This window comes from Callionymus lyra, chromosome 4, assembly GCF_982586985.1.
Source record: "Callionymus lyra chromosome 4, fCalLyr1.hap1.1, whole genome shotgun sequence".
Lineage (NCBI taxonomy): Eukaryota > Metazoa > Chordata > Actinopteri > Syngnathiformes > Callionymidae > Callionymus > Callionymus lyra.
The window spans coordinates 31,738,071-31,763,793 of record NC_141821.1 but is presented as its reverse complement, the minus strand read 5'-3'; the positions used below and the strand labels follow the sequence as shown (position 1 = coordinate 31,763,793).

Genomic DNA, 25,723 nt, shown 5'->3' with positions numbered 1-25,723 from the left:
TATTAATCAAATAAATATTTTTTTGATAGGTCAAGCATGCTTAGACCTTTTCAAGAGTAAATGTTCAATAAAGTGAACATCAGTTATTAGGCACAGCATGACTAGGGGGATTAATGAGGCAGAATTGGGGGAGTTAACCGACACGGTTACCCGTACAGAAACAAAGAGTAACCATTAACTAAGTGGTTTGACTCTCATTTTCTGTTCAAAACCCATAAAATTGTTTCCTAAAGTCATCTCTGACAATTAACTCACAGAATGTTAATCATATTAGTTCACCTATTAATTTGTAATTGATTTGACCCACTTACTTGCTGACATGCAACCATAGACTTACACAGTTGTCAGACAGGATTCTTAAACGAGATTAAGACCTTTTATTTAAACTGAAGTGTTCATCAGCAGCTGTAACCATGGTTACCTCATCAACAAAAGGGCATATGCTTGAAACTAAGAAAAATAAAATTGGTTTATCACTACAATTATCTTCCATTCTTATGTACAAAATAATTGTGTGTGTCTGTTGACTGTACCAAGTCTGAGCAGGGCGAGATGTTGGTTCAATCAAAAATACTGACGCAAGTTGTTTTTCTTCCCCCTAAAAAGATGAAGCCTTTTCTCAGCGGTCCAGAACATGAGTCTTGTACAGACGATTCATCTGTTCCAGGAAGATGAAGGTGAGCACAGTGTGTGGGCCCAGACGAGCGTAGTATGGAGTGAACCCTTTCCAGAGGGAGAAAAAGCCCTCATTCTGTATGACCCGGGCCAGGACCTCCTGCAGGAGACACAGTGGACACATGAGTTACAGGCTAAAAAATCTTAGAGGATTCAAATGAAGTAAGAACAGAAGTACGACAAGTTAAGAGTGAAATATGGGGGGTCAAATAAGGTGAGAGAAAATGAGTGACACTCAGGTGACGCACCAGACCGTTCTTGTATTCCGGCTTCCCATCAATCATCTTCATGTTCTGGATCCTGGCAGACAAGAAACACTGTAAGAAGCTGCGAGGGCTCCAGTTCAGAGTATTTCAACAGTATTTCTCACCTGGTTTTGACTATGTCGACCGGCATGGATGCCGCCGTGGTCACCAGACCACTGATCATGCTGGCGCAGAAGTGACATAGGATGTCATCGCCAAAGTACCCTGAGAACACAAAACAATTTGTTCCTTCAACGTTCAGGTTGTCATGTAGCTGGAGGAGTGTTTGACATGTGGGTGTGTTCAAACATGTGCGAACGTGGGCGGAACACTGTGTGTTAAGGGTGTGCTTAATACACTCACCTGAGTCTAGTAGAGCTTGTTTGGACTGCGAGTAGGAGGCCAGCTGAGCTGCGTTCACTACAACTGCCCGGGCCATGGTCGGAATACACCCCTGAAACACACACACAGCCACACACACAGCGTTAAAAACTGTAAACGTGGGTCAATACAATCGTCAAGATAAAACCGCTTTACCCTCCAAAGTGTGGTGACACCTTCTTCTTTTGTGATGCGAGCGAGTGCGTTGAAGACATTGGCGTATCCTCTCCTCTGGTCCACTGGAAGACTAAGACAGAGGAATAATTGTGGTGTAAGAAAATATGTTTACAATTAAATATCGTAATATTTTTTCACAATACCATATCGATAATCAACAGCACTGTATCGATAAAATAATTAAAAGGTTTTACTTTCAAATCATATTTCATCTGTAATCATAGTCATTTTATGGTTTTAATTTCAATACAATGTGTATAAAATAAGTTGTATTATGTATATGTGTAATATGTTATTACAATTATAGCAAATATTTGCAGTATTTGTTCATTTCTTGCAATTGAACTCCTGGCGGCTTGATGGCAGCAGTCATTACGTCATCCGCAGCTAAAGGAACACTGAACTCCTGTGAGATCCCAGTGATGACTGTGAACGAGAGGATACATTTGACTCCAGCAGCTTTTAAAGGTGATGTTTGGGCAGATTTTGGTTACAAAACCAATTAAAGCAGTTAGAACTTTATCAAGATTCATGCGGTCTGTAAGTTCTCCAGTCAAGTCAAGAGTCAAGTATCGTCACCCCAGTATTGTGATATTTATGGTACCACCAGATTCTTTCCAATACACTCTCCCAAAAACAGAGGAAACAATCATACATCTGGAGACAAACAAGCCAAAACTACTATTCAACTCAAGCCTACAGCCATCAAGACTTTCTGATGCAAGATTAAATATTTGTGTCTGGTTTTAACACCGATTGCCTCACCGGCCATCAGCCGTCATCCTGATGAGTGCCACTTCTGCTGGGGTCCCGACGAAAGCTCCAGTAGCTCCAGCTGTCATGCCGATCAGAGCCTGCAGGGGAAGAAAAAACAATACCTCAGCATTTCTTACAAACTAGTCAACTATTGTCAAATCATCCCAAAGGTTTCCGTAATCACCTTCATGAAGAAGTTTGGTGGCCGTCCGTCAGCTCCCGTCATCTTCTCAAACAGGATGGTGTAGATACCCAGACGTGTGGTGGTGTAGGTGGCCTGGCGGAGCAGACCTGCAGAAAGACTGACACAAACAACTAAATCAACAAAAGATATAAGCAATATGTGACAGTATTCATAGTGATATTGAGATTGACTGTCAGTTTTCTGCCATTTCTTATAAAAGTAAAATGCCTACTCTAGCGTTCAAGATGGCACGGAGCGCCCTAAATCTTTATTTTGCAGTGTTAATGATCAAGTACACAGTTGGAGGAGATGATGAGCAGTACAAGAGAAGTGGCAAGTACCCAGTGTAGATGCCACCAACACCTTCATTCTTCAGAATGGAGGCTATAGCATGAAAGCTTGTCTTGTATTCCCGAGCTTTGGTGCCCTGGCCACTGAGCTGCATCCGGTTCTTCACCAAGTCCAATGGCTGCACAAACACAGTGGCCCCCATCCTGTTCAGACATAGAGAGAGAGGGAATTTAGAACAGCAAGGTCCACCATTTGATACTTCTGAGACAGTACCAATCACAAGTATCAGGTTCGAGTGTGCAGTAAGGGTACATAAGAATTAAAAAACTAAAGATACTTCATTTGTTGAACCTTCACATTTAAATGGGAAGCAAGACAGGCAGTCACACATCTGACGGCCGTTAGAAATCTGACACGCACAGATGTGTGACAGCAGCAGCTGCAGGTCACTGGATTGCATGGTCACGTCTTGAAGGCGTGCGCACTCATGACATGCTTCAGAGTCTAATCTCAAGCCAAAAAAAGAGTTTGTGCATATGTGGTTGTTTAAATGTCACTGTTAGCAAAGACCTTCAGATTACCACCTGCTGACAGGAAAACCTGGATAACTGTCAATCAAGGCTCTTCTTTCTGATCCAATCCACTTCACATATTTATTTTTTTACCCGCAGTAGAGAGACAAGTCTGAACATTGGACTTTAAACATGATCATACAGCCAACATGTCAGAACTGAAGTAGTTTTTTCTGGAAACCAGTAGAGGTCAGCGCACAAGATTTCTGATTTCAATTATTTTTCCATGTAACTTTTACTAAATTTATTACATTAAGATGGTCAACTTTATACTTCTCTATTAAGATTATGTTTAAAGATGCTTTACATAATGAGAAAATGTTTGTGACTCAGTTTTCTGACATTTTACTTCAGGAACAATTTCATGTCACCATTATTAGATTCATAGCTCCATAAGCTATAGTAAGGACCCGAAATATGCACATTCAACATATTTATTATAATATCACATTTTATCTTTTCAAGAGGAGCTGCAGAAAATTTCTTAAAAAAATTCACTGAAGTTGTCAGAATGCAAAAAATGAGAAAGATTTAAAAAGAAGGCTGATACAGAGCGAAAAAACAGACTTCAAAGGAAACCAGAAGTACTATAGTGCTTATGTATTCGTATATAAATACTGTGTCAATCCAAGAAACATCAATAATCAACTGGTTATGTCAAAAATCAAACTTAAAGTGTCATGTACTAACAAGGGAGGGGATTATGTCAAATAACCTTTGACATTCATAGGTACACACAGAGTTCGTTGTACTATCTACACAATGTGACAGCATTTTACACTTTAACAAACATGGCTGCTCACAGTAAAAACTTAAACATCAGTACATTACTTTATGTAAAATAAAATGCGGATGTACAGTAAAAGGACAATTCACTTGTTATTTAGAAATAAGTGCATAGATTTAACCTGGGAATTTAACTTTAAGTGACATTTTATCACAGAATATGGACTCCTTAAGTGTATAGACAGCACTACCACATCACTAAATATTTCTTAAAAATATTTCCACATCACTAAACATCGTTGCAAACTGCTCCAGCAGATAGAAACAAAAATGTCATTGGAAAAAGATCCTCCCATCCCCACAGAACAATATCGGTAAATATTGACTTACGTATTAATGTTGCGTTATAAATATTTACTACGCCATAAACTGGTTAAGTATGTTTTCCCACAAAAGGCAGCTAGATGTTGTATGTCTATCAATACTGTGCTGTTTTTGTTTAGTAAAAATCAGATCCATATACATGTTTAAACTCGCCTTGACCCTGTATACATGCAAACAAATAGTTTAGAATTTACAGTAGCTTATCACTAAAAACTGTTGAGTTGGTAAAATCGTTGCACAAACATTCAATCAAATGTCAAACTTGTCTGACAGCATCTCATTGCGAAAATGGCAGTGTTTAGCATGTTAGCAATTTAGCTAGCAGTGCCCCCTACCCGGCCAAGCCTCCGAAAAGAAACTTGATTGCTTTCGGTGAGGTCTTCGGTTTTGCCTCTGCCATTTTGAGTCGGTGGCCACAGAGCTTCTGGTCCGAGTTACACTGCCTGTCGGTGCACCTGAAGGCTGGACAGTCCACCTGCACTTGGACCAGAGTGGTACAGAGCAGCCAGGGCAAGGTGACTCTCGGCAGCAGCACGTCCGGAGACACGAAGGGCGGAGAACCAATCACAGCACATTCACGACAATCAACGAAGAGTGCCGACGTGGGTGTGCTGCCTTCAGGGACCGAACGAACCTCGCAATTCCGAAACTTCTGATGTCGTTCTTTGATTTTCGACCGAAAATATTAGTTATGAGGTTTAAGAATAGTCTCGTTTATACATTTGCGAGGTTTTGTTCTTTTTCCGCGATATACCCCATTAATTCAATACCAACAACAAGAATGTTCAAATCCTGTTTTAGTTGAAGGATTTCCTGGAGCAGACGGTCTGGTTTGCTTATCTGTTCCAGATTTGAAGACATGGGGCGTTTTTTGGCTTTACGTGCCATGTGAAAACTAAAGACCTTTCTGACGCCTATCACCCCAACTTACTGGCATGAGCTCAAGGTGTCCGTGGATGCGGCGATAGTTAGATAAGAGATACATTATAATTACTTACTTATAATTGTTTTTTCATACAATTATTTATATAGAAAAATGAAAAAAACACGGTTAACTTCTGATTTGCATTGGTTGGCAAAAATCATGTAGGTGCAATTTATCCATATGATTTTAAGGTATATAGTAGACTCAATTAAATGTCAATTATAAGAACGCTTATATAGATTGTTAATTGCGGTTGATTTTATTTTGAAAATCACGTCTTTTCGCCGTCGCGCGTCAGTCTTCTGCTGCGTCCAATCATTGGCTGTGTTTATCGAGAGTGGGCGGGGCTTACATGTAGCAACAGCTTATTGAGGAAGTTGAAGCGGTGAGTCAAAATATTAAGAGAATATTCGACCAAGCGTAAAAATGATGATAGACAATATCCATGTCTGTGTGTATTTCGATTTTGTGGCGTGTTTCGTGTTCATTTCATGCCCACATCTTAACGCAATCCAGCGTTAGCTCCTCGCAGCAGCAGTTTGCGGTCAACAATTCCAAACTAGAGTTATGACGTCATATAAATGGAACTGGGTTTGTTGTCGAGTAAACATTAATTATCGAAAAAACAATATATTGTGCTTATAGGAAAACGCTTTACAATATAAGCTGGGGTGTCGCGTGACACTGACTATACGGATAAATCTTTTAATTCTATCCGAAAATAATATAAGGTGTAGTCGTTGGACAAGCAGTATCAGGAAGAATGTTTACACACGCACTGCCTGAAGACGCAGAATGTACTTCTTAGATTACTGAAAACTGCCTCCGGATAAGCGTGTCTGCAAAGATAAGTAGGAAAGGAATTTGTCCCAGAGGAGATATGTCAACATCGCAACACAACTGGTTGACATACAGCAAATAACGTGCATCCAAATAGTGCAATAGCTGACGGTGGATACTTCTATTAATTCAATTGAATAAATACAGGTTCATCAATATATACAAACTCAAATGTCCTTAGGTACTCCTTAGGAGCCTTTACTGTGTGTCGATACTTAAACATTGTTGTTTGTTCATTTCCACAGCAGGCGGTGATGCTGTGACATCACGCATCGGTCGCTTCCAATGTCAGAACTGGAATCATGGGTGACGACGAGACATCTCACAGGGCGATCCAATGAGACGGCCGGGTAACCATGACGTGCAGGCACAGAGCCAGGTGGAAAGAGCGAGGATGGTGGCCGAGGCTGTGAGGCGGTCAAAGAAAAGGGAGACGGGTGGAAAGTCCCCACTGCCGGTCTTTGTGTTTCCTACTGAGCTAGTGTTTCACTCACAACACAGGAACTCCCATAGACGAGTGCTGAGCTTGTACAACCCATACACCTTCACCGTCAGCTTTAAAAGTGAGAATCTCTTTCTCTGTTGACCCCGATCTTTATGTTGTCATCACTGTCTCTGGTCTTCGACGGAAACACCTTTGAAGTCACTGATGTAAAACAAGGATTATAAAACTCTGTAATGGACCATAGAACAGAATGTTTCTTGTTAATTATTTTTTTAAATGGCTTTCCTATCAGTAAAAGCAGCACTTCTATTGCTCAACTGATAAGAAAACAACCCGTTCTGTAAAAGGTTAGAAAAAAACATGCCAGTTTAAGTATGTCTCTAGCTCGTCCATTACTCTGGTAGAAAAATGGGAATAAAAGAAACTTATTTCTATCTTAAAAAAGAAAAAAGCTGATCTCAGTTATTCCTGAAGTAATGGTCTCTCCTTATCTCCAGTCTTGTGCACAGCACCGTCCCTGTACAAGGTGGTGGAAGCCGAAGGACACGTCCGTGCTAAATCCTGCGTGGACCTGTAAGCCACTTGATAATCTTTCTACATCATACTGTTGCTGCTTTTATTTTCACCACTCGATTCTGCACAGAGTGGTTCGTCACTTGGACGTGTCCCCACGTAACTGGGGCCGCAGAGACCGGTTCCGTGTGGAGATAAGAGGAGGTTGCCAGGAGGGAAATCGGGAAATCTGGGCTGAGCTGAAGGGGGGAGAGCAGGAGAGAGAAAGTGGGGATGGAGAGCCAGATTGGAGGAAAAAGCCGAGATCCTTCTCAACTCTAGCACCTCTATCCCCCCTTCTGGTGCCCACACATATTGGTCTGCAGCTGCCCGCCTGCACAGGTGAGAGGAACAATGTAGAGGATGAGAGAAGACATTGTTTGTGTACAACACCAGAGAATCTAACTACTCTGTGTTTGTCTGCAGCCGTACGTAGCGTTTCTCAGTGGGTGGTGTGCACTTTCTTAGCACTGCTGTGTGTGACTGTCCTGATGCTCCCTCACAACACCGCGACCAACCCTTCAGTCCCACAGTGCCTCCACGTCTCCACCAATCAGAAACTTGCATGCGCTTATACGCTCGGTAACTATAAGATGTTTTTCTTAATTTCGCGTTTTTCATTTTTGACTTTTCCCCCTAGGTTTGCTCACCATGGCGTTTTTACGGTAGCTTCAAACAAGCTTCTGGTTCCAGCACCAAAACATCTTGGCCAGTGATAGAGTTCAGGTTTGGTGCCCCTGTGGTCATCTTGTGTGGAATCATGAAGATTGAATTGTAGCCGATGTTACAAACTTCTTAGTTTATTTGCATTTCATCTCGATTATCAGTTAGTTCATTTGTCTGTGATGTCCTTTTATCACTGTCTTCTAATGTTAACAACTTTAGATGTTAAAATGGCTAATTTAACAGAAAGAAATAAAAAAGGGACTCATTTAATTGACTTGTCTTTGTTGTGTCTATTTTCTGAATAACTCCATTCAGCTGATTGAAGAACTTATGACCAACATTCCAGCAAAGTCCATTATTACGTATCACAGACAGAAAAGTTATGTTATTGAAGAGCAATGGATATTCAAAGAAAAAAACGAAATGAAAATAAAAACTATTATGTACTTTATTCAAAATTGGTTAAAAGCTAATTTCATAAAGCAAGCTGCGACCAGTGCATTGTGGGACTTTTATTAGTTATTTTCTTACCATCAGCCCTTCATGATATGCTCCATCATTTAAAGGTTGTTTACAATTGCCAACCCCCCCAGATCATACATCTACAAACCTTATTTCAATAAAACAGGAGAGATCAGCCCCACACATAAAAATGTATATCATTTATGTTCTATTGATTATAACTGTCTGAAGTGTTTATTTGTTCTTTTAAAAACTTTTTTTTTTGTAATAATGTGACCCATGACACATAAAGTTATTTAATCAACTTTACTCAAACAATAGTCCTGTGGTGAGGATAGTTGAAATAAGTGAAACACAAACTCTATGTCCAACCGTCTTGTTGTAGAGAAAACTGTCCAGGGCTAATGCTGATTCAGCATTTTATGTACTTTTTTCCGCCTGCCATGCTATTTTATTTACTGCTGCTACAGTCACCCAACCGAATTTGAGTCCCGAATTAAGATTTCATAAAAATCCAAGAGAAATTTGATTAGAATATTTTTATTTGCGGTCTCTGTGTGTGTTTTTACAGAAGTTATGGAGGATTGACAACACAGATCCATTCCACCAGCCGACCTCTCTACACACCTGTCGTCATGGTCACATGGTCTAGTCAGAGGTAGGTGTTCAGGGATGTCAAGGTCTGGGTCATGATAGCAAAATCAGGTTGAAGAATAAATTAAAAATAATACTGATTTATATCAATGCCTTATCTGAAGAATGTTGACATTGTTTTTGGACTTGATTGTGTTTTATGTTTATTGCATAAGTGATCAATATGATCAGGGATGTCACAAAAAAGACAACACACCAAAAACATTCAGCATTTTGTTAAATATGACTAAAGAAAGATTATTTATAACTAGATTTTTAGTTTACTTAACAAAAATGTTTAGTATTGAATGTTTAATGAGACTAAACCTATTCATTTGCACAAAAGTAGATGGAGATGATCATGTCCCATAATGTTGATCATGACTTAGTTGAATAAGGTCAAAATACTCTCTAAATTCTACAGAAGTCGCCTCTACATTTGTAAAATATAGATTTATATGTATATTAAATATGCAGAGGGATACAGGAGCATTCGGGCTTGTGTTCATGATGATGGCAACTGTTGTCATGGTGACTGATCTCAATCTAGGGAGGCTTTGGAATGGGATTCAACAAAGTGATTTGAAGATTTAGGCCTTGCATGACAACAGTTGTGTCGACTGACACTAGATTAAAACCTTGAACAAGAATAAATATTTAAAGATCTTCTGAGATGTCTCCTGCATATGGAACAAGGGTGAGGTCATCCCCAGCCGATGAACGAGCAACTCCGGAATAACTTGTTTTCCTTTTTGTTCATGTGACTTTGTCCACTCCTCAGTAGTCCCGTCCACAGATGATCTGTGTTCATAAAAAAAACTTTATTCAGCTTCTGGTTTCTTTCTTTCCGCTGCGTGGTTTGTTCCCCAGCAAAGTGTCCATTTCTGCCACCAGTGGGGGGGTCAACTGTGTCAGTACCTGTGGAGCACCGGGGAGATCAGGTCCAGTACATGCCATTCTGACTGTAGAACCTCACTGACTTACCCTGATGGAACCAATGTTCTCCAGCAGCTGTTCTGTGTTGGAAACACCAAGCAGAACCGAGCTGACACCTTCACTGCGGAGACACCATGCTGGGAAAGACGGAGAACAATGTCAAACTCAGGCGGATGCGACATTCCTAATAATCTCTCCTACAACTATAAACACACTAGTTTACACAAATGTAAAACATACTCTCAAATACCAATTTTAACTGAGGGAAACAGAAACAAACAATAGATTAAAAAAGAAATAGCTGGGAAAGTTTTGATGCAATCGTTGAAACAGGTTCAGATGTAGCACTAGTAACTATCAGCTTTAATGGCACTCATTTATTAACAGTCTATGTTCAACGTTGCCAACAATAATCGCCTTGTGTTTGCGTGGGCGCTTTTAGTGGAGAACCTATTGCTAGTTGAGCCGCCGTGCAGTTCAGTCTGTCAGCCAGCAGGTGGAGATCTTTGATTTTAGTCAGTTGCTTCTTCCCTTCGTCGCTGAACAGTCGCTCCTTTAGCCAGGCATAACCCTACACACACACACAAGCACACACACACCCACACAGTTATTGATCACCACAGTAGATCACTTTTGAACCGGTGACAGAAAAAGAGATGAGAAGGCAGGGCTGCCAAGTTTCAGAAAACGTATGAGAAATGTATTTAGATTTCAGTGACTTGCGAAAAAAAACAACCCTTTCTAATGTCGATTTATAGGATTTATAACATAAACCTGTTATCTTTAACAATGTCTTATGAATAAAGTATCTAATTATTAATTTCTCTAAAATCCTTATAACCCTTTGTAATTGGTGGGATAGTTGTCCATATCCATATCAGTGATTGTAACCTGGTATAATTATTGATTATTGATTTATAGCATCATATATCTTTGACAATGCCAAATGGGCAACATAATTATATATTTCCCAAACAATTGTGCATTAAAAAGTTATGATGTTTGTGGGTTGCTAGTCCAAATCCATCCGCCCATCTAGAACAGATCAGAGGCAGTTATTGATTGTAATTTCATCTTTTACCATCACATATACACGTCTTATAATGTGATGTTATAATGATCAATCTCAAAAATTCTTCATTCAAATGTTTTGATATTTTGTGGGAGTTCAGTAGTCCGCATCCTCTAGAACAGATCTATGCCAGTCAATGATTTCCACTCATGGGAAGTATTGATTTATCGCATTATAAACTTGCTATAACTATCACTGTCATAATGTTCTAAAGCTAAGAAAACACAATCAAGCGTTGTTGTGTTATACAAGATAAAGACGCCAAGATCCGTCCTATGTTGCTTATTATTGGTTAGTATTGTGTTGTGCCTTCTGTGATCGGTTGGATTAAGGCACGACGTACCAAAGTGTGTTACCATGAAAAAATGACAAGTATTGAATTGGCAAATATAAGCATAATAAATGTCAAGTGTGGTGTGAGAATGGGTCAAATTGTCAAATCTGTCAAAAATAAAGCGGCTAAGATAATGTCATTATAATAATAGAAGACATCAGATGTGCCTATTTTTACTCATTCCCTGGGGGTATAGCATTCTAATGTCGGGCTCCAGTAAGACGACTTCAATCCGACCTCCACTCCTCGACAATAAACATAAAACCTCTGGGTTTACAGGGCGGCGTGTCGAATCACCTTCATCGCTGCTCTCGAGCGTTCAGGGACTCCCTCGTTGTATTTTCCCGTCAGGAGGCCACAGGCAAGCGGTGACCAGGTCATAGCTCCGACTCCTGAAAGACAAGATGGACACTGTCAGTATCTCCACTGTCCAAGCATTTACACCTGGACTTCTCAAAGCCTGACAAGGATGTGGCGATTGAAGAGGTCAACGACTGTAAACGGAAAGTAAGCAGAGAAAAAAACACTGATACTCTCATACAACAAGGATGAGGCATAAGTGTCTTTCAAGGCTGTCATGTGGGGACAAGAGTTTGGAGAACAGTACCTATCTTGTGGTACAATTCTGGCAGGTGTAGCTCTACTTTGTCTCTTTGGAAGTAGTGATACTCCGCCTGCTCACACACCGGAGGCACCAGGTTGAACTGGCGGGCTATTGAATACGCCTCCTGTCAGGTGAGAGAAAGACAGGTGAGACGGGCGTTGCGAAGAAGAAGAAGAAGAAGAAGAAGAGGAAAAACAAAAACACTGAGACGGTCACCATGATCTCCATGGCACTCCAGCGTGACGTTCCCCAATACATCGCCATTCCCTGATCGATCACAAAGGTCATGGCCCTTACAACCTCTGGAAATCAAAACAAAGCATTTACAATCCTCAAATGACTCAATCGTACAACAACAAGGGTACTTGTTGTATAAACATTTTAATGAGATTAATACTGTCCCACTGAAAACATGTTTATTTTTTGCCTGGGTTTAATTTACCTAAATAACACAGCAGCACAATTTCAAACAACTTCTCCTCAATTTGATCATGATCATGAATACAGGCTAATACTTCGCTTTGAGATCTGTCCATAGAATCACAAAGGAGGCCAAAAATAAATAAATGCAATAGTTCATTCAAAAATTAAAAATGTACTAATTAAAAATGTACCAAAAATGTACTTTTTTATCATTTACTTTCTTGAACCAGATCGATTGACCGAATTTCCCCTCGCTGGACAAATAAAGGATTCTGATTCTGATCATCTAAATAATGAAGAATACACATTAGAAGGAGAATACCAGGAGGTCAAATGTAATTATATGATGGTTCGAATGCGGCCCACTGGTTTGCCATGTCAGTTTAAAATGGTTAATCACAACGATAATCTTACTACAGATTCCTATTTGATGTATGTTTCCTTTCATGCAGTTCCGTAAAAGCCGTGGATGTAGAAGACTGTATTCTGTGTGTTCTGACCTTCCATTGGTGCATTGATATCAGTTCTGTTGGCGAAGACGATATCCACATAATCCAACTGCAATCTGGCGAGAGAGCCCCTTAGTCCTACATTGCAAAATGCATGTAGGCACCACACACGCACACGCACACGCACACGCACACGCACACAAATTACAATTATATTAAAGCTCTGAAGCGTCTGGTTGGTCTGTTAATGATCTGAAATAAATATAATAATAATAATTATTATTATTTATATGTCATCTTATATTGTGTCTACAACACTGGCATTAAAAGTTTTGTGATTGTGATTCTGTTTCTGAAGACATTTTCAATATTATCTTACGTCATTATACATCCTATTTGTACATGGAGTCAACCTTATTATTCTACTCAAGATCCAGAAAGAACTCTGAAACAACAATTTGATCCGGGCCACATTAAATGCTGCGATTGTTACGGGGCGTCAAACCAAGATGAAAAAAGGGTGAATAAAAAAGATGCTTAACCCTTGTGTTATCTCAGGGTCAAGGTGACCCGGAGGCTTGAAAACAAATGTGTTTGTGGTATCCCTTGTGTTATCTCAGGGTCAAGGTGACCCAGAGGCATGAAAACAAATGTGTTTGTGGTATCCCTTGTGTTGTCTCAGGGTCCTCCCTGGCCTCCATAAAAACAAATGCGAGGGTTAAAAACTTATATCATCTCCATCTCCCTATCAGAGGCGATGTGACGTCCTGGCTCACACCCTCAATTACCACTTCTGAAAGAGGGATGGAATAGACCTAGTGGAGCCAGAGGTGTGTCAGGCGTGATGGCCAACAGATATTTTGGATAATTCTCTTCAGTCCATGGCTTTGCCTCTGTGGCATTTTTTAAAACGGTTCCACTGATCTTTGCCAGAGAATCTAAGCACGTGTTACAATCATCTTCATTGTTAAGGTCTACAAAGACGAAGGGGCCAAATTAGGTCATTCATGGCTCAATGTTAGAACGCTGACATTTCTCAGTCATAGAGTCTCATGGTGTGTTGCTGCGGAGTGGGTTGCATGGATCCTTGGGTAGCCTGTTCACTGACTTCTTTGACGGGGTTTCCTTGTTATGTTCAACAAGCACTTGAGACAATAGTTACTGATGTCTAACGGAGTCTCTATTTCCCCTTTTCTTAAAGAAAAAAATTGACTTAACAACTCCAAAGAAATGAATGCTACTCTAGACTTCATTGAACTACGAGATCCAATGTGACAACCCTTAGATTTCTGTTTTGTGGAGTGCAGTGTACTATATGATTATTGGCGTCTGAGGAAATCATTTAAATGAACATTTCTGGAAATCTTAGTAATGAGACACAGAAAAAAACATTAGATTTGAGTGATTTTTATGAATTATTACCAAGTGGAATTTATTTACATGAATAATATAATATGGTGGAAATGAGTAAGTTCGTATACATTGTAAAAATATATAATATATATATATAAATATGTGTGGCTCAACACTTATGTGGACTAGTGGTCCCCAACCATTGGGCCAGGGACCAGTACTGGTCCGTGAGTCATTTGATACAGGGCCGTATGGAAGGAGAAAATAATTTATTTAATTTCTGTTGTATTGATTATTACTGTCTAAAAGGTGTTTTATAAAAATAAAAAAAATTCACATTAGCATGTGACCTTGTCATGTCAAGATGCTATTCAGGTCAAGTGAACTGAGGGAAAAGAAATAGAGAAAATGAGTCAAACACAAACAGTACCAGAGAACATCTTGTTGCAGAGAAACCGGCCTGGGGCTCCTGCTGATTCAGCGTTGTGGTAAGACCGCTGTTGTTATATGCACTTAACATTTGATTTTAGCTGGTGGTGTCATTTGTGTCTTTTATCTGAAGACCAGTCCATGAAAATAATGTTTTAATTGAACTTATCCATACATAAACAAATAAATGAATTGACCGCAAGGTCTAACCCGAAAGTTGGGTGAAAGATAAATCATTTTGTCACTGAAATGAGAAAAAAAAACAATTTCATATGCAGGTATTTGTCAAGGGACTGTGGGTCGTAACAAAGCACTCAAAGTCAAAAGACCAATTGAAGTAGGTGAATGTACAACATAAGTAGGATGTTTCAGATGTTTGCAAGAATAGTTGTGAGTGATGTACTCATGTGTAAACATGTTTTTTCATTAAACTGATTTAAAGCAAGCGTTCCTAATCGTCTGAAGATCTCAAAGGTAGCTCAGGCAGACTTGGAAAAGCCCTCAAACTCACATAAGATGTTCGATAAAAGCCTTATAGTTCACATTGTGATGCTACTGAAGCGGTGGCATTCTTGTTTAGTTTAAAAATAATCATGAACACTGATGATGTTGTATGTTTATAGAACGCTTCACACTGATCACACTGGGCGCTTCTTTGCAGAGCCCATCATATGCATCACGTTTTTGTAACTCAGCCAATCATACACCATTGCAAAAGTACCGGAGAAGCCAATCAGCGCCGTCTCTGGTCAGGATTTCGTGGCGCCGGAAAAAGCAACACTGATAGTTGCGATGAATAATGGTGCTCGTTGACATTGCAGGATTTTTTCATTATGGTTTTTCCTTTGCAGTGTCTTTGTTTCCTATTGTGATGAGTAGGTAGAAAGTATCTCCGGTGTCCTGAGGACAGGTTGTTCTCCTTTAGTGTTTTATTCATAATTGGGTAACAGAGACCAGCACTGGACAGCTCAGCCGTCAAATCGTGACGCAAATTATCACAGGCGTAAATCATCCGAACCTCTTGAAAGAAGTCAGATGGCAGAGAAGCTTCCAGTTTAACAACTCGGACTAGACGAGCTGTCAATAATAATCACCTTCAGGAAAGGAGAAGTCACACAAGCAAAGCTTCTGTGGAGGTTGGTTTGAGGGAAAGACTTACCTAGTGTTAATAAGGTCTTCTGTTTTATATTCATCAATAATATTCTTCATTAGCTGTCAAAGTAAATCGTCTAAGTTTAGACCACTAGTTTCGACTGTTTCTTTTATTGTCATAGGTAGGAAAATGTAAAGACATAAAGAGCATCACCAGCCGCCACTGTACTGGAGATGTTGGCGATTCATATCATTCCATCTTCTTTCAACTCATTAATAAGGTCCTCCTGATGACAAATGTGCTAAAGTGATTCGCAAGCCATGAAAGTGGGGACAACCCCTGAAAAAGCGAATACCAGCTTAAACCTCTGACCCCCGTTTTCCTCACACCAAACCTGATTTAGGTTTTAATCATGATGGTCTTTGAACAGAGCTGTACTGGGTGTTCAACCTGTCAAATTCACACTTTGTTGTTGAAGCTTTACTGTGAAACTCTGCTGTCTTTGTAACTGAAGCTAAATATAGTTGGTTGCGCGACAGAGGATTTGAGGTTGCGGCGTTCTTGTTGGGCCGAAACACGACGTGCCGACAGCTGCTGTCGATGGGAAGTCTGGTCGACACTCTCAAGGACATACATTGGAGTGTGAATCTGTCGGACATCAGTGATGAAACCCAACACCAAAACGAGTCAATGGACTCAAGATCAGTCCCCGGCAGGAGGAGGGACCGCAGCAGGTCCTGATGACTGGAGGACTGGAGATGGTGTCACAGCAGCAGATGTGGAAATAACTACCACCAATGAGACCAAACTTCACTTAGAATCTGATGTTTACTTTGAACAACTGTAGATGCTAATAAAACCTCAAAGTTGTGTGGAAAAATACAAACGTTTTGATTTGCGTCACACAATGGATGGTGATGCGTGTGCGATGCGCGTGTGTGTTCAACTCTTAAACCAGTTTTGGTGCGACTGAGCCTCTAAGAGCCCCAATAACCTCTGACAGCTGATAGTGTGTGTAAGGGGTGCTGGTTCTATGTGTGCGTGTGTGTGTGTTTATCTCGCTCCACCAATTGAAAGCTGTCGTGATATTGTGTTTACAATCTGAAGGGTCTTTACCTTCAATGATATGTTTCCTTGACAGTCCGCGCTCTGTCTCTGCCCTTAAGAAACAAACACACACATAAATAAAACACACGCACATTTGTGGATTACATGTGGATTGTTGCACAGGAAGTGGAGTAGTGGAATACTTACTGTCCTCCCCAGTAGATCTTAGTGGTCACCACATAACTGGACCTCCTGCCCCACACACACACACAAACAGTGACACGATAGTTTAGTGTTTGAGATGCACTGCTCACTGCTCACAAGTCTTTGTTACCTCCATCCCTTCTTTTTCAGAATTTTCCCCAGAGTCACCTCAGCTCTAGAAGACAGTCAGCAGAATGAAGAGGTCAGAAAGCCCAGAAAAAAAACTCAGAGTAGGAAATAGACGGACTGACAGTCAAGTTACCTTCCAGAAGCATAAACCTCTGCTGTGTCAAACAAGTTGACGCCGCTGTCGTAAGCCAACGTCATCACATTCTCTGCCATCTAAACACAAAAACGCTCCCATCAAGCCCCAGGACATTCACCCTCATGAGGACATCTATTCACAAAGCACATCCCAGTCAATTTGTGCGGATTTCAGGGAAGTTCTAAAAATCCAGGCTTTACCAGAAATCAACTTTTCTACCATTATTTGTAAATATAAGCTTTAATATATACGTAACATAGAAGACTGAACCTAATCGCAGTGAGAGCCTGACCTAGAAAAGCTTGCTGAATGAATGTTCTCTTAGAATTGAAATGTGCTCACAATACAGGTTAAATGATGCACTGGTCCTCGGTACGACGAACACAAAAGACCACACACACACACAAGCAGTGTAGTGTGTGCAGAAACCACAAAGCAGTTTTTTACGTAAGAGTGTGCTCACATGGTTAGCTCGCACAATCTCCACTGACACACATACAGAACATGCTCCCTACCTCGTCTGAGATCTGAGACCCGAACGTGACCCATGTACCTGCGAAACGCATCATCAGCGACACCGTCATCAGCATGTGCGTTCATGTGCGTTCATGTGTGCGCTTCTGCAGTGCAACTCACCGAGTCCGAGGCAGGACACTCTGAGTCCGGATTTTCCAAGATTCCTGACGATAGAAATCAATACGACAATCAATGAACTGTTTGTACATGATTACGCATCAGTTTGTCCAGCAGCCATAAAAACTAATGTATATCGTGTTGAATCGATGACTGCTGGGGTTTAAAATGCGTTCACAAACAACTATACGATCTTCCTCTCTCTTTGCGCTTGATGGATCTACTGACTCCTTTAAGAAACATCTTAAGACGTTTTTATTTGTTCAGGCTTTTCCTTGATTTTCTGGAACTCCTGTTGTGTTATCAGTTTTATCTTGATCTTTAAAATATATACTTTATTGAATATTGTTTTGATTGTTTAAGCGCTTTGTGACCCTGGTCTGGAAAAGCGCTATATATAAATAAAAATTACTTACTTACTTACTTACTATATTTCCTTTAAATGTAATTAATTAAATGAACAATAGCGAACAACAGCAGGAGCAAGTGATGTTGCCTTGAGTCCTCACAAGCTTGGCCGAGTATATTCTTGACTGACTGCCAACATCCATGCACGTATGGTTGGAGTTAGACATCTACGTTTCTACTGTGCGAGCGCTAATGGAGACACAACTCCCATGTGACTCTACACCATCAGAGGGAGAACATACCTACCTGCTGACCAACAGCAGCGACTGCTAAAATATGTGTCATCAAAAGTAAAAATTACTATTCAAATAATAACTGTAGTAGCAAAGGTCAAGTATCAACAATTTTCTCTACATAAAACAGTTTTGTTATTTTACCTATTTGATCCTTTTTATCCCAAGTCACCAGAGAAAAATCTTACTTTTAATCCAAACTGATAATTTGATTATTCAGGTGTTCATTTGATCTGATATCATTTTATTTCTCATCTTATGTTAAACACTCGGTCATCAACATTTACATCAACATTTGATTTGAGCCAACCATCCGGCGGGCCACATTAAATGACTTGCAGACCCCTGACTTTGATGTGATTTAAGGGAAAGAAGACATTAAACACTCTCACGGGGAGATAATAGATCCTGGATGGCCCTCTCAGACTTAGATTTCTTATAACCGCTGTTCATACCGTTCATGTGGATGAATTAAGAGCGCTCCAGCACTAAAATAATGATGATTCAATGTAGTAATTTCACTTAATCATGCGTATAAGGAGCCTGCCCTGAAGCCCGGCAGCAGAGCTTCGCTTGGACAGACAACCGAGCACTAACACTGGTCTAACAGGCTGTGCTGTAGGTGTCAGGCGGGCCTGTGCATGACAATTAAAGCATGAATGTGACTCTTAAATAGAAGTCGTGCGTGTCATAATGTAGCCTCAGTGCAGGTCTTAGGTACACACATTACACACAATTAAACACAATAGCACATGACAAGTTATCACAAAATAATTCTTATAAATGTGAACAGAATCTCACAATTGAATCTGTAGACTGACACCAGCATCAATTAGGAGGAGATTGTTTTGTGATGAAAAATAGTATTGGTTCGTGTCAGGAAAACGAGTTGAAGAACCAAAGTATTTGTGTTTCATCTAAATCTCTCCCTGCTTAAGTACATTCTTCCATCGTCGCACCACTGAGAAGATGAACCAGCATTGACATCAAAGTGACATCCAACCGTCATCTGTCCGTCAATCACACGTCAGCCGCCGTGATGAGACCTCTTCTTTTAATTATCGCACACATACCGACACTTGCTAAAGACTCATCAGGACTTCTCACTGGATCGTTAAGCCAGGGTCAAAGGTCAGACATCCCGATTAACACACAATAACGCACAGATGTTCGTGACCTGGAATCCATTTAAAGCATCTTGTCTCTTGAGAATTGCCGAATTTGAAAAAAAAAGAAGAAAAACAAGAGTTAAATATATCCGACGACAGGATAAAAGAATAAATGGAAGTCTCTTTGAAAACACAACATCTTGTGTTCTTGTATTCATGAGGCAGCTTTTCTTTTTCTCACCTCAAATGGAAAGTTGCTGACAAACTTCTTTATTTTCTGCCTCAGTTTTATTACTGCTGATACTATACATAGAATGAAAGCACTGGCCCTCTTTTCATCTATATTTACTAACTACTAGACGTCTCTAATGAGATGACGTGATGTCAAGGATGAATGAGAAGCACGACCATCCTTAAGATGGGCTTTCTGAGGGAAGGCTGGCCTTATTTCACTGTAGTGAGGGATGATGCTACATGATATTCTGCTTTTGATCGTTCACATGTTTTATTAATGTCAACATTCCTTCTTTCCATGCCACGGGAAAACCCAATGACTGCACAAGATATTGAGACTTATTTTATAGTGCATCCTCTACTCTAGAACAAGATGAAAGCTTTTTTGAGAGTGAACTGATTGTTCAAAGATGGACACGAAAGAGCGTGACCTGTCTAACCTATCTTAGTCTGATCAATACACAATCAATATCCCCTCATTGATCATACATGATGACACCATACGACACACACACATAGTCAACCCCGTTACTCAAGCCCACGTACACCTGCTGGGCCGCTTGGATGACGCCCCCCTCTCACTTGCTCACCTGTATTTCATGTTGCTATGACGACCAGTAGCCTCCTTCATGTGGGCGTGGCCCAACAGGGTGTGCCTATTTAACGGCTCCACCCTGATCTTTGGCTGGAAGGTGGGTGGCTGGCAGGTGTTGAGCTGCCTCCTCTCCTTCAGTGGATGCTCGCCGCCACCGCCGCCGCCGCCGCCGCCACCCACGTTACACGCTATGGAGACCTGCATCCTGATCACCACGGTAACAAGAGCTGGCTTCGTCTCAATACAGCAGGTCAACCCTAAAGTCTCTGACCTTGGAGGTGCCGCCGAGGTTGCCGGTTGCTATGGCTGTGATGAGAAGGACTCATGAGTGAAATGTCAACTTTGAGCCGACGAATCGATCAAAGTCTCTTCGCCTCATTCTGAGGAGCCGGTGGAAAAGTTTAGGTCCAGATACAGAGACATCCTGCTGCCGGTCGGGCACCGGCCAGACAACGTTCTTCCACAGGAGACCAGGAGAGAGAGACAGAGAGGCGCAAAAGAAAAAATCCCCCAAAGAGAATCAAGCTTCAGTCCTCGCTGCTGGTGGAGAAGCCCCTCCCCCCTCCCATCCTCGCTCAGCTGGTCGGCTGATCACTGGGCGGACAAGCATCTCGCGGAGTGAGAGAGAGAGAGACGGAGTCATCCAAGTGACCAACATTTGAGCTCGCAGCAGGACAAGAGTGATGCTGACAAAAATAACAGATATAATAGATATAAATATATCCGTTCGACCAAATAATAGGAATCATGAAAGTGATATAATGCAGCACTTTAATGTGCTGTTTTAAAAAAAAGATGTACTTCTTCGTCTTCAAAGCAGGTTTTTCATCTTTTAATAAAAAGCTTGATCCTCGGCCAGAGAGCACAGACACTGAAGGGAGTTGAGAAAGAAGCTGCATACAAGGATTAAAGTACAGAGAGAATTAAATGAAACATATGGTTGAGAGTCGGGTAAAAAAAAAAAAAGACTGAAAAGAAGCTTTTATTTAAGTAATGACCCACAGGCCTTATGCAGCACAATATTCAAAACGCCTGGTCAATTCATAAAGTTCGCATTTAAATCGATCACAAGCCGATGATGCACTGCAACAGTTGGAGGTTTTAAGAGTCAAATACAGTTTGATACATTTTTCCAAAGGTTAAAAATGAGTTTAGAATCATATTTAGGAAATATATTGTCAATTTTTGGAGCTTGTTTATCAACGCAACTGCTTTGATCAACCAAATTCAACCATATATGTTGTCGAATGACTCACATCTTGTCGGTCGGCAAGATGAGAACCATGGTCTCCTCCTTGCTCATTACAAGTGGATCACCTGCTTATATCAAGGTTTCTATAATCCATTAATTAACAGATGATCCTCAGATGACATGATCCATCTGATCAAGAAGAAGGGATTTCAAAGAAAGAGGACTTGAGCAGCTGATGAATCCGTAATCGCAGCATAAAAGAGCGTGTGTCCAAGTGATGCGTTTATATGGGTTGAACGGCAGCGTCCAGGAATTTCCTGCTGATCCCAAGCCAGTTGGAACAGTGGGCACTTCCCCCTCACCACGCATGTTATGATTGCGAGACACGCACACGCAGTTGTGACGCCGGAGGCCAAAGGTGCAGTGTCACTAATGTGAATTAGTGCCATCACTGCACTGCCACTTCTTCACTGCTACTTGTTCTCCAGTGGAACACAGTTTGGATCTCACATCCTTCAAAATACACTGCAGACAGAATCACATCTGATATGGATGGATCAGGTTATATAAATGTTTAATTAGACAAATGAGAACTCAGCATGTCTGCGTACTATTGCCCACTATTAAAGCATCAGTGTGACGCTGGGGTAAATATAAACATAAACAGGTTAGAAACTTCAAAATTAGTGAAATAAAAAAGTGAATTACTGTCTTTTATATTCTGTTTTTAAATGTGGTAATATAGATTATTTCACAAACATGAATTGCAGCCAAAAGGATTACAGAATTACAATGGAGTTGTTGCTACTATTATAAATTATATATTAAGGTCTACGATTATATTTTATTCACTTTGAAAGATGTAATTAAAAGATGAAGTTGGATTTGGAAAACATACTTGAAAGTCTAATGAATGAATAAATCAAGAAATAATATTAAACACATATTACATTCTAAAGTATATAAAGGATTATACAAATAATGTACTCAATCCTTCTTCTACTCCTACACCACTGTCTCATCCAGAAAAAAATGTATATATAACGATTATCCCATTAATATAATCCCTGAAAATATGTTAAGTCTGTCTGAGTCCATTGTGTCTTGTACTGGAATCAATGAACAGCGAGAGAATCAATTCATGCTGAAAAGAGAACATTGAGTTTGTTTGTTGAAGCATCACTCAGTATTGACAAATTGATGAAGTATTGGTTTCAGATGCTGCCAAGCAACACATGGACGGGCACACAAACAATATCATGAATAAACCATCAACGCAGCCAAGTCTGACTCGGCCAGTAAACACTTTCAAATGTGTTGACTCGCTCAGTTCTGGACCTAAACTTATCACCAACCTAGAACAACTGCTGACTGGTGACACATAAAAAGAGGAATATAACAAGAATGATATTCTACAACTGCAACATCATCTCTGACCAACTCATGATATACATGTTGGTGTAACAGCGACCTCTGCTGGACAACCACAGGTAACGCTGCAGAAAACAACACGCGCTCACCTGTATGGCATGCTGCTTGGCTCCACGATGACGTCACACTCCCTCAGGTAAATCTCCAGACGTCGGCGCTCCATCAGCCTCCTCGCCGCCTCCAGGATCTGAGCCTCCAGCGCAGAGTCCTCCTTCTCTTTAGGGTCCTTCTTCTCCGGTTTCCCAGAACCCCCTTTGTTCTTCTTGAGTTTGTGGTTGAAGCCATAGAGCTCCTCCACAGAGAACTTCCCCTTCGCGGCGGCTGGTGCCACACATGTCGACGCCCGGCCTGCAAACATGGCTGCCACCAAAAAAGAGCGCCAACATTAGTTCAGACACGAGAATGCGATGAGAAAATGGCTCCCTTAGCTATCGTTGCGCTAGCATGGTCAACATCAAGAAGTTTAGTCTGGTCGATGTAAATGGATTTAGTTTTTATCAGCACATTTAACAGAAGGTAATGCTACTAAAATGCTAATAGTTTAGCTCAGTCTATAAAGTTCATAGTAGCTAGTTCCATATGATGGAAGCAGTGTTTTTTATTATTATTATTTAAAGGGATCGCTTCTAATACAAGACCACAACAGAGACACAGAGTGTAGCATACATATGTTGCTAATGCTAATCATGCGACAACAGCACAAGCTAAGAGCAAAATGTTGAATACTGGACTACTGACTCCTTTAAGAAACATCTTAAGATGTTTCTATTTGTTCAGGCTTTTCCTTGATTTTCTGGAACTCCTGTTGTGTTATCAGTTTTATCTTGATCTTTAAAATATATACTTTATTGAATATTGTTTTGATTGTTTAAGCGCTTTGTGACCCTGGTCTGGAAAAGCGCTATACAAATAAAAATTACTTACTTACTTACTTACTTATTCTGTGAGTTACATTTACTGTTAAGCTACACAAATACAAAACAAAAGTCTGTTTAAACTTCAGATCAATGTCCAAAACACACTGGTTTATTAATTTATAAATATTATATTTTTCTATTGCTTATTTTGTGTGTTATTATTTCATTATTTCTTTCTGTACTGCCACCATACAAATCCTATGTTTTGTTGAAAGTTTCTGATTTTAAATGATTGACTCCTCTAAGTGAGAAAGCCAACTTCTGAAAGTCATACCTTTATAAGTAAATCTAAAGATTTCCAACCAACTGTAATATTTTACTGTTTCCTCTGATTGTACTAACTTGTTGTCTAGTTTCTATCATAGCAGTGTCCACATGACAGCAACACAGCTGTCCACAGGAGTTTAGAAGACTCAACTGTGTTTTCCATCAGAGAACTACAGAGGATTTAAAACCCTCATTGCTTTCAGTAAGAAAAAACAAATCTTCAAATCTTAAATCTCCACATTTATCTGACTGCAAACAATCCCAACGGCCCCTGAGACCGAGCTAGAGGACCTACCTGTTAAAGGTTGTCTGTCCTGTCCTCTTCACCTGTCTTCCACTGTGTCTGTCTCATCTCTGTGTCTGTCTGTCTCTGTTAATTTAATCCTGCGGGTCTCATTCCACCAACCGGAGCTCTGGTAGCCGGTCCGGATCACCCGATGATGGACGATTGGGATTAAACCCACAACCACCAAAATACCAAACTCTGTGTACAGATGTCAAAAATGGCCTCGAGCCGAGCTCCTGAATCTGCAGCTCTAATCTGTCCTCCAGACACACACACACTCGTGCACGCTCACACACACATTTGTTTTGTAGTGTCCCTGATGACTGACATGTTCCCCTCCAATCACCGGTCACCAATGATATGTGTGCATATATTTTGAAGCAGAATTTTAATCTCTAAAAGCTTGAGATTATCAGACAAATGTGTGTTATTGTTAAGCAAAACAAAACAACAAAATGTGTGTGTGTGTGTGTGTGTGTGTGTGTGTGTGTGTGTGTGTGTGTGTGTGTGTGTGTGTTTGTGTGTGTGTGTGGCAGCTGTTAGTAATCAGTATTTTAGCGGGATTAGATATTTTGTTACTTCCTGGATTATCAAACTGCTGCACACACGCACGAAGATAAACACACATAACATCACTTTAATGGGAGAATTAGCGAACGTTATGAACACCTACAGGACAGACCATTATTAAAACACAAAAACATTTTTGACAAACAAATGTATCCTCCTGCTTCATAACAATCGTGAACCCACAATATCAAACCCTCATGTGTGCACCTGTTCAGGGTAACACACACAAACGATTGCACATCCCAATACTCACATGATTGAATTAGTGTTCAATCAGGGTCTGAAACCTCAGGTGACCCTGGTCGCCATTGTATTGTCTCACATGTCTGTGAAGGACGGTTAAGGTCATGTGACCAGGCGATCGTCAGATTCCGTGCAGCTGCTGTCCAGTTAATCTGAGAGTCAGCAGGTCAGTTCATCCTCAATCCTCAATAGCGTCACAGTGCTGTACCTGACGTCACGTCGACGCTACCAGGACTTGATTAAACAACCCATCCTCTCGTGCGTCTCTGTTTTTCCCCTCTTCATATTTTGATATAGTTCAACACCTTCTTATAGGATTATGATTTGTTTAAGTATTTGAAGGTTTTTCTCTCTTATATCTTTGTTGTTACTCTGTAAAATGTTGTATATTTTAAATGAAATTTTGCTTAAGTACAAGTTAATGTATCAGGCTAAACATCAACTTACTTACAAAGAAGATATTTCAGAATTTATTCATAATA

The 25,723-nt window shown here is 40.4% G+C and overlaps 3 protein-coding genes across 5 annotated transcripts; 1 reads left to right on the top strand and 2 right to left on the bottom strand.

Annotated features, from left to right (window-relative positions):
* Window positions 1-354: 354 nt before the first annotated feature.
* On the bottom strand, window positions 355-4,945 carry slc25a11 (solute carrier family 25 member 11). The gene is made up of 9 exons (XM_087789788.1): window positions 4,727-4,945; window positions 2,760-2,912; window positions 2,419-2,536; window positions 2,244-2,332; window positions 1,458-1,548; window positions 1,284-1,374; window positions 1,046-1,145; window positions 924-975; window positions 355-775 (listed from the first exon to the last, which is right to left on the bottom strand). Exons 1-9 carry the CDS (start codon window positions 4,789-4,791, stop codon window positions 620-622), a joined length of 915 nt encoding a protein of 304 aa, XP_087645914.1. The 5' UTR covers window positions 4,792-4,945; the 3' UTR covers window positions 355-619.
* A 711-nt stretch (window positions 4,946-5,656) lies between these two features.
* Window positions 5,657-8,093, top strand: LOC148082566 (motile sperm domain-containing protein 1-like). The gene is made up of 6 exons (XM_087788232.1): window positions 5,657-5,701; window positions 6,402-6,719; window positions 7,099-7,174; window positions 7,245-7,495; window positions 7,580-7,735; window positions 7,794-8,093. The coding sequence occupies exons 2-6, from the start codon at window positions 6,494-6,496 to the stop codon at window positions 7,820-7,822; spliced, it is 738 nt and encodes a 245-aa protein (XP_087644358.1). The 5' UTR covers window positions 5,657-5,701; window positions 6,402-6,493; the 3' UTR covers window positions 7,823-8,093.
* A 519-nt stretch (window positions 8,094-8,612) lies between these two features.
* On the bottom strand, window positions 8,613-24,718 carry LOC148082565 (voltage-gated potassium channel subunit beta-2-like). 3 transcript variants are annotated; one of them, XM_087789785.1, is made up of 15 exons: window positions 24,438-24,718; window positions 23,048-23,318; window positions 17,760-17,803; window positions 17,639-17,676; window positions 17,121-17,200; window positions 16,989-17,033; window positions 16,862-16,906; window positions 16,724-16,767; window positions 12,784-12,870; window positions 12,077-12,162; window positions 11,864-11,984; window positions 11,554-11,648; window positions 10,301-10,421; window positions 9,899-9,987; window positions 8,616-9,832 (listed from the first exon to the last, which is right to left on the bottom strand). In XM_087789785.1, the coding sequence occupies exons 2-15, from the start codon at window positions 23,314-23,316 to the stop codon at window positions 9,740-9,742; spliced, it is 1,257 nt and encodes a 418-aa protein (XP_087645911.1). In that variant the 5' UTR covers window positions 23,317-23,318; window positions 24,438-24,718; the 3' UTR covers window positions 8,616-9,739. The 3 variants fall into 3 exon arrangements, with proteins under 3 accessions (XP_087645913.1, XP_087645911.1, XP_087645912.1); XM_087789787.1 differs by lacking the exons at window positions 23,048-23,318; window positions 24,438-24,718 and adding an exon at window positions 20,331-20,793 and having other exon boundaries at window positions 8,613-9,832; XM_087789786.1 differs by lacking the exon at window positions 16,989-17,033.
* Between the last annotated feature and the right edge of the window lie 1,005 nt (window positions 24,719-25,723).

Bases quoted from the DNA above. Each gene is read 5' to 3' on its own strand.
- slc25a11 (XM_087789788.1), bottom strand. From the start codon at position 4,791: ATGGCAGAGGCAAAACCGAAGACCTCACCGAAAGCAATCAAGTTTCTT. The intron at 2,913-4,726 runs GTAGGGGGCACT...ATGTCTGAACAG, and splicing joins CTTTTCGGAGGCTTGGCCGG to GATGGGGGCCACTGTGTTTG. The intron at 776-923 runs GTGCGTCACCTG...TGTCTCCTGCAG, and splicing joins CGGAATACAAGAACGGTCTG to GAGGTCCTGGCCCGGGTCAT.
- LOC148082565 (XM_087789785.1), bottom strand. From the start codon at position 23,316: ATGTTTGCAGGCCGGGCGTCGACATGTGTGGCACCAGCCGCCGCGAAG. The intron at 17,677-17,759 runs GTGAGTTGCACT...TGCGTTTCGCAG, and splicing joins AGTGTCCTGCCTCGGACTCG to GTACATGGGTCACGTTCGGG. The intron at 12,871-16,723 runs GTAAAGACCCTT...TTTGCAATGTAG, and splicing joins AAGGAAACATATCATTGAAG to GACTAAGGGGCTCTCTCGCC.
- LOC148082566 (XM_087788232.1), top strand. From the start codon at position 6,494: ATGAGACGGCCGGGTAACCATGACGTGCAGGCACAGAGCCAGGTGGAA. The intron at 7,175-7,244 runs GTAAGCCACTTG...GATTCTGCACAG, and splicing joins GCTAAATCCTGCGTGGACCT to AGTGGTTCGTCACTTGGACG. The intron at 7,496-7,579 runs GTGAGAGGAACA...GTTTGTCTGCAG, and splicing joins GCAGCTGCCCGCCTGCACAG to CCGTACGTAGCGTTTCTCAG.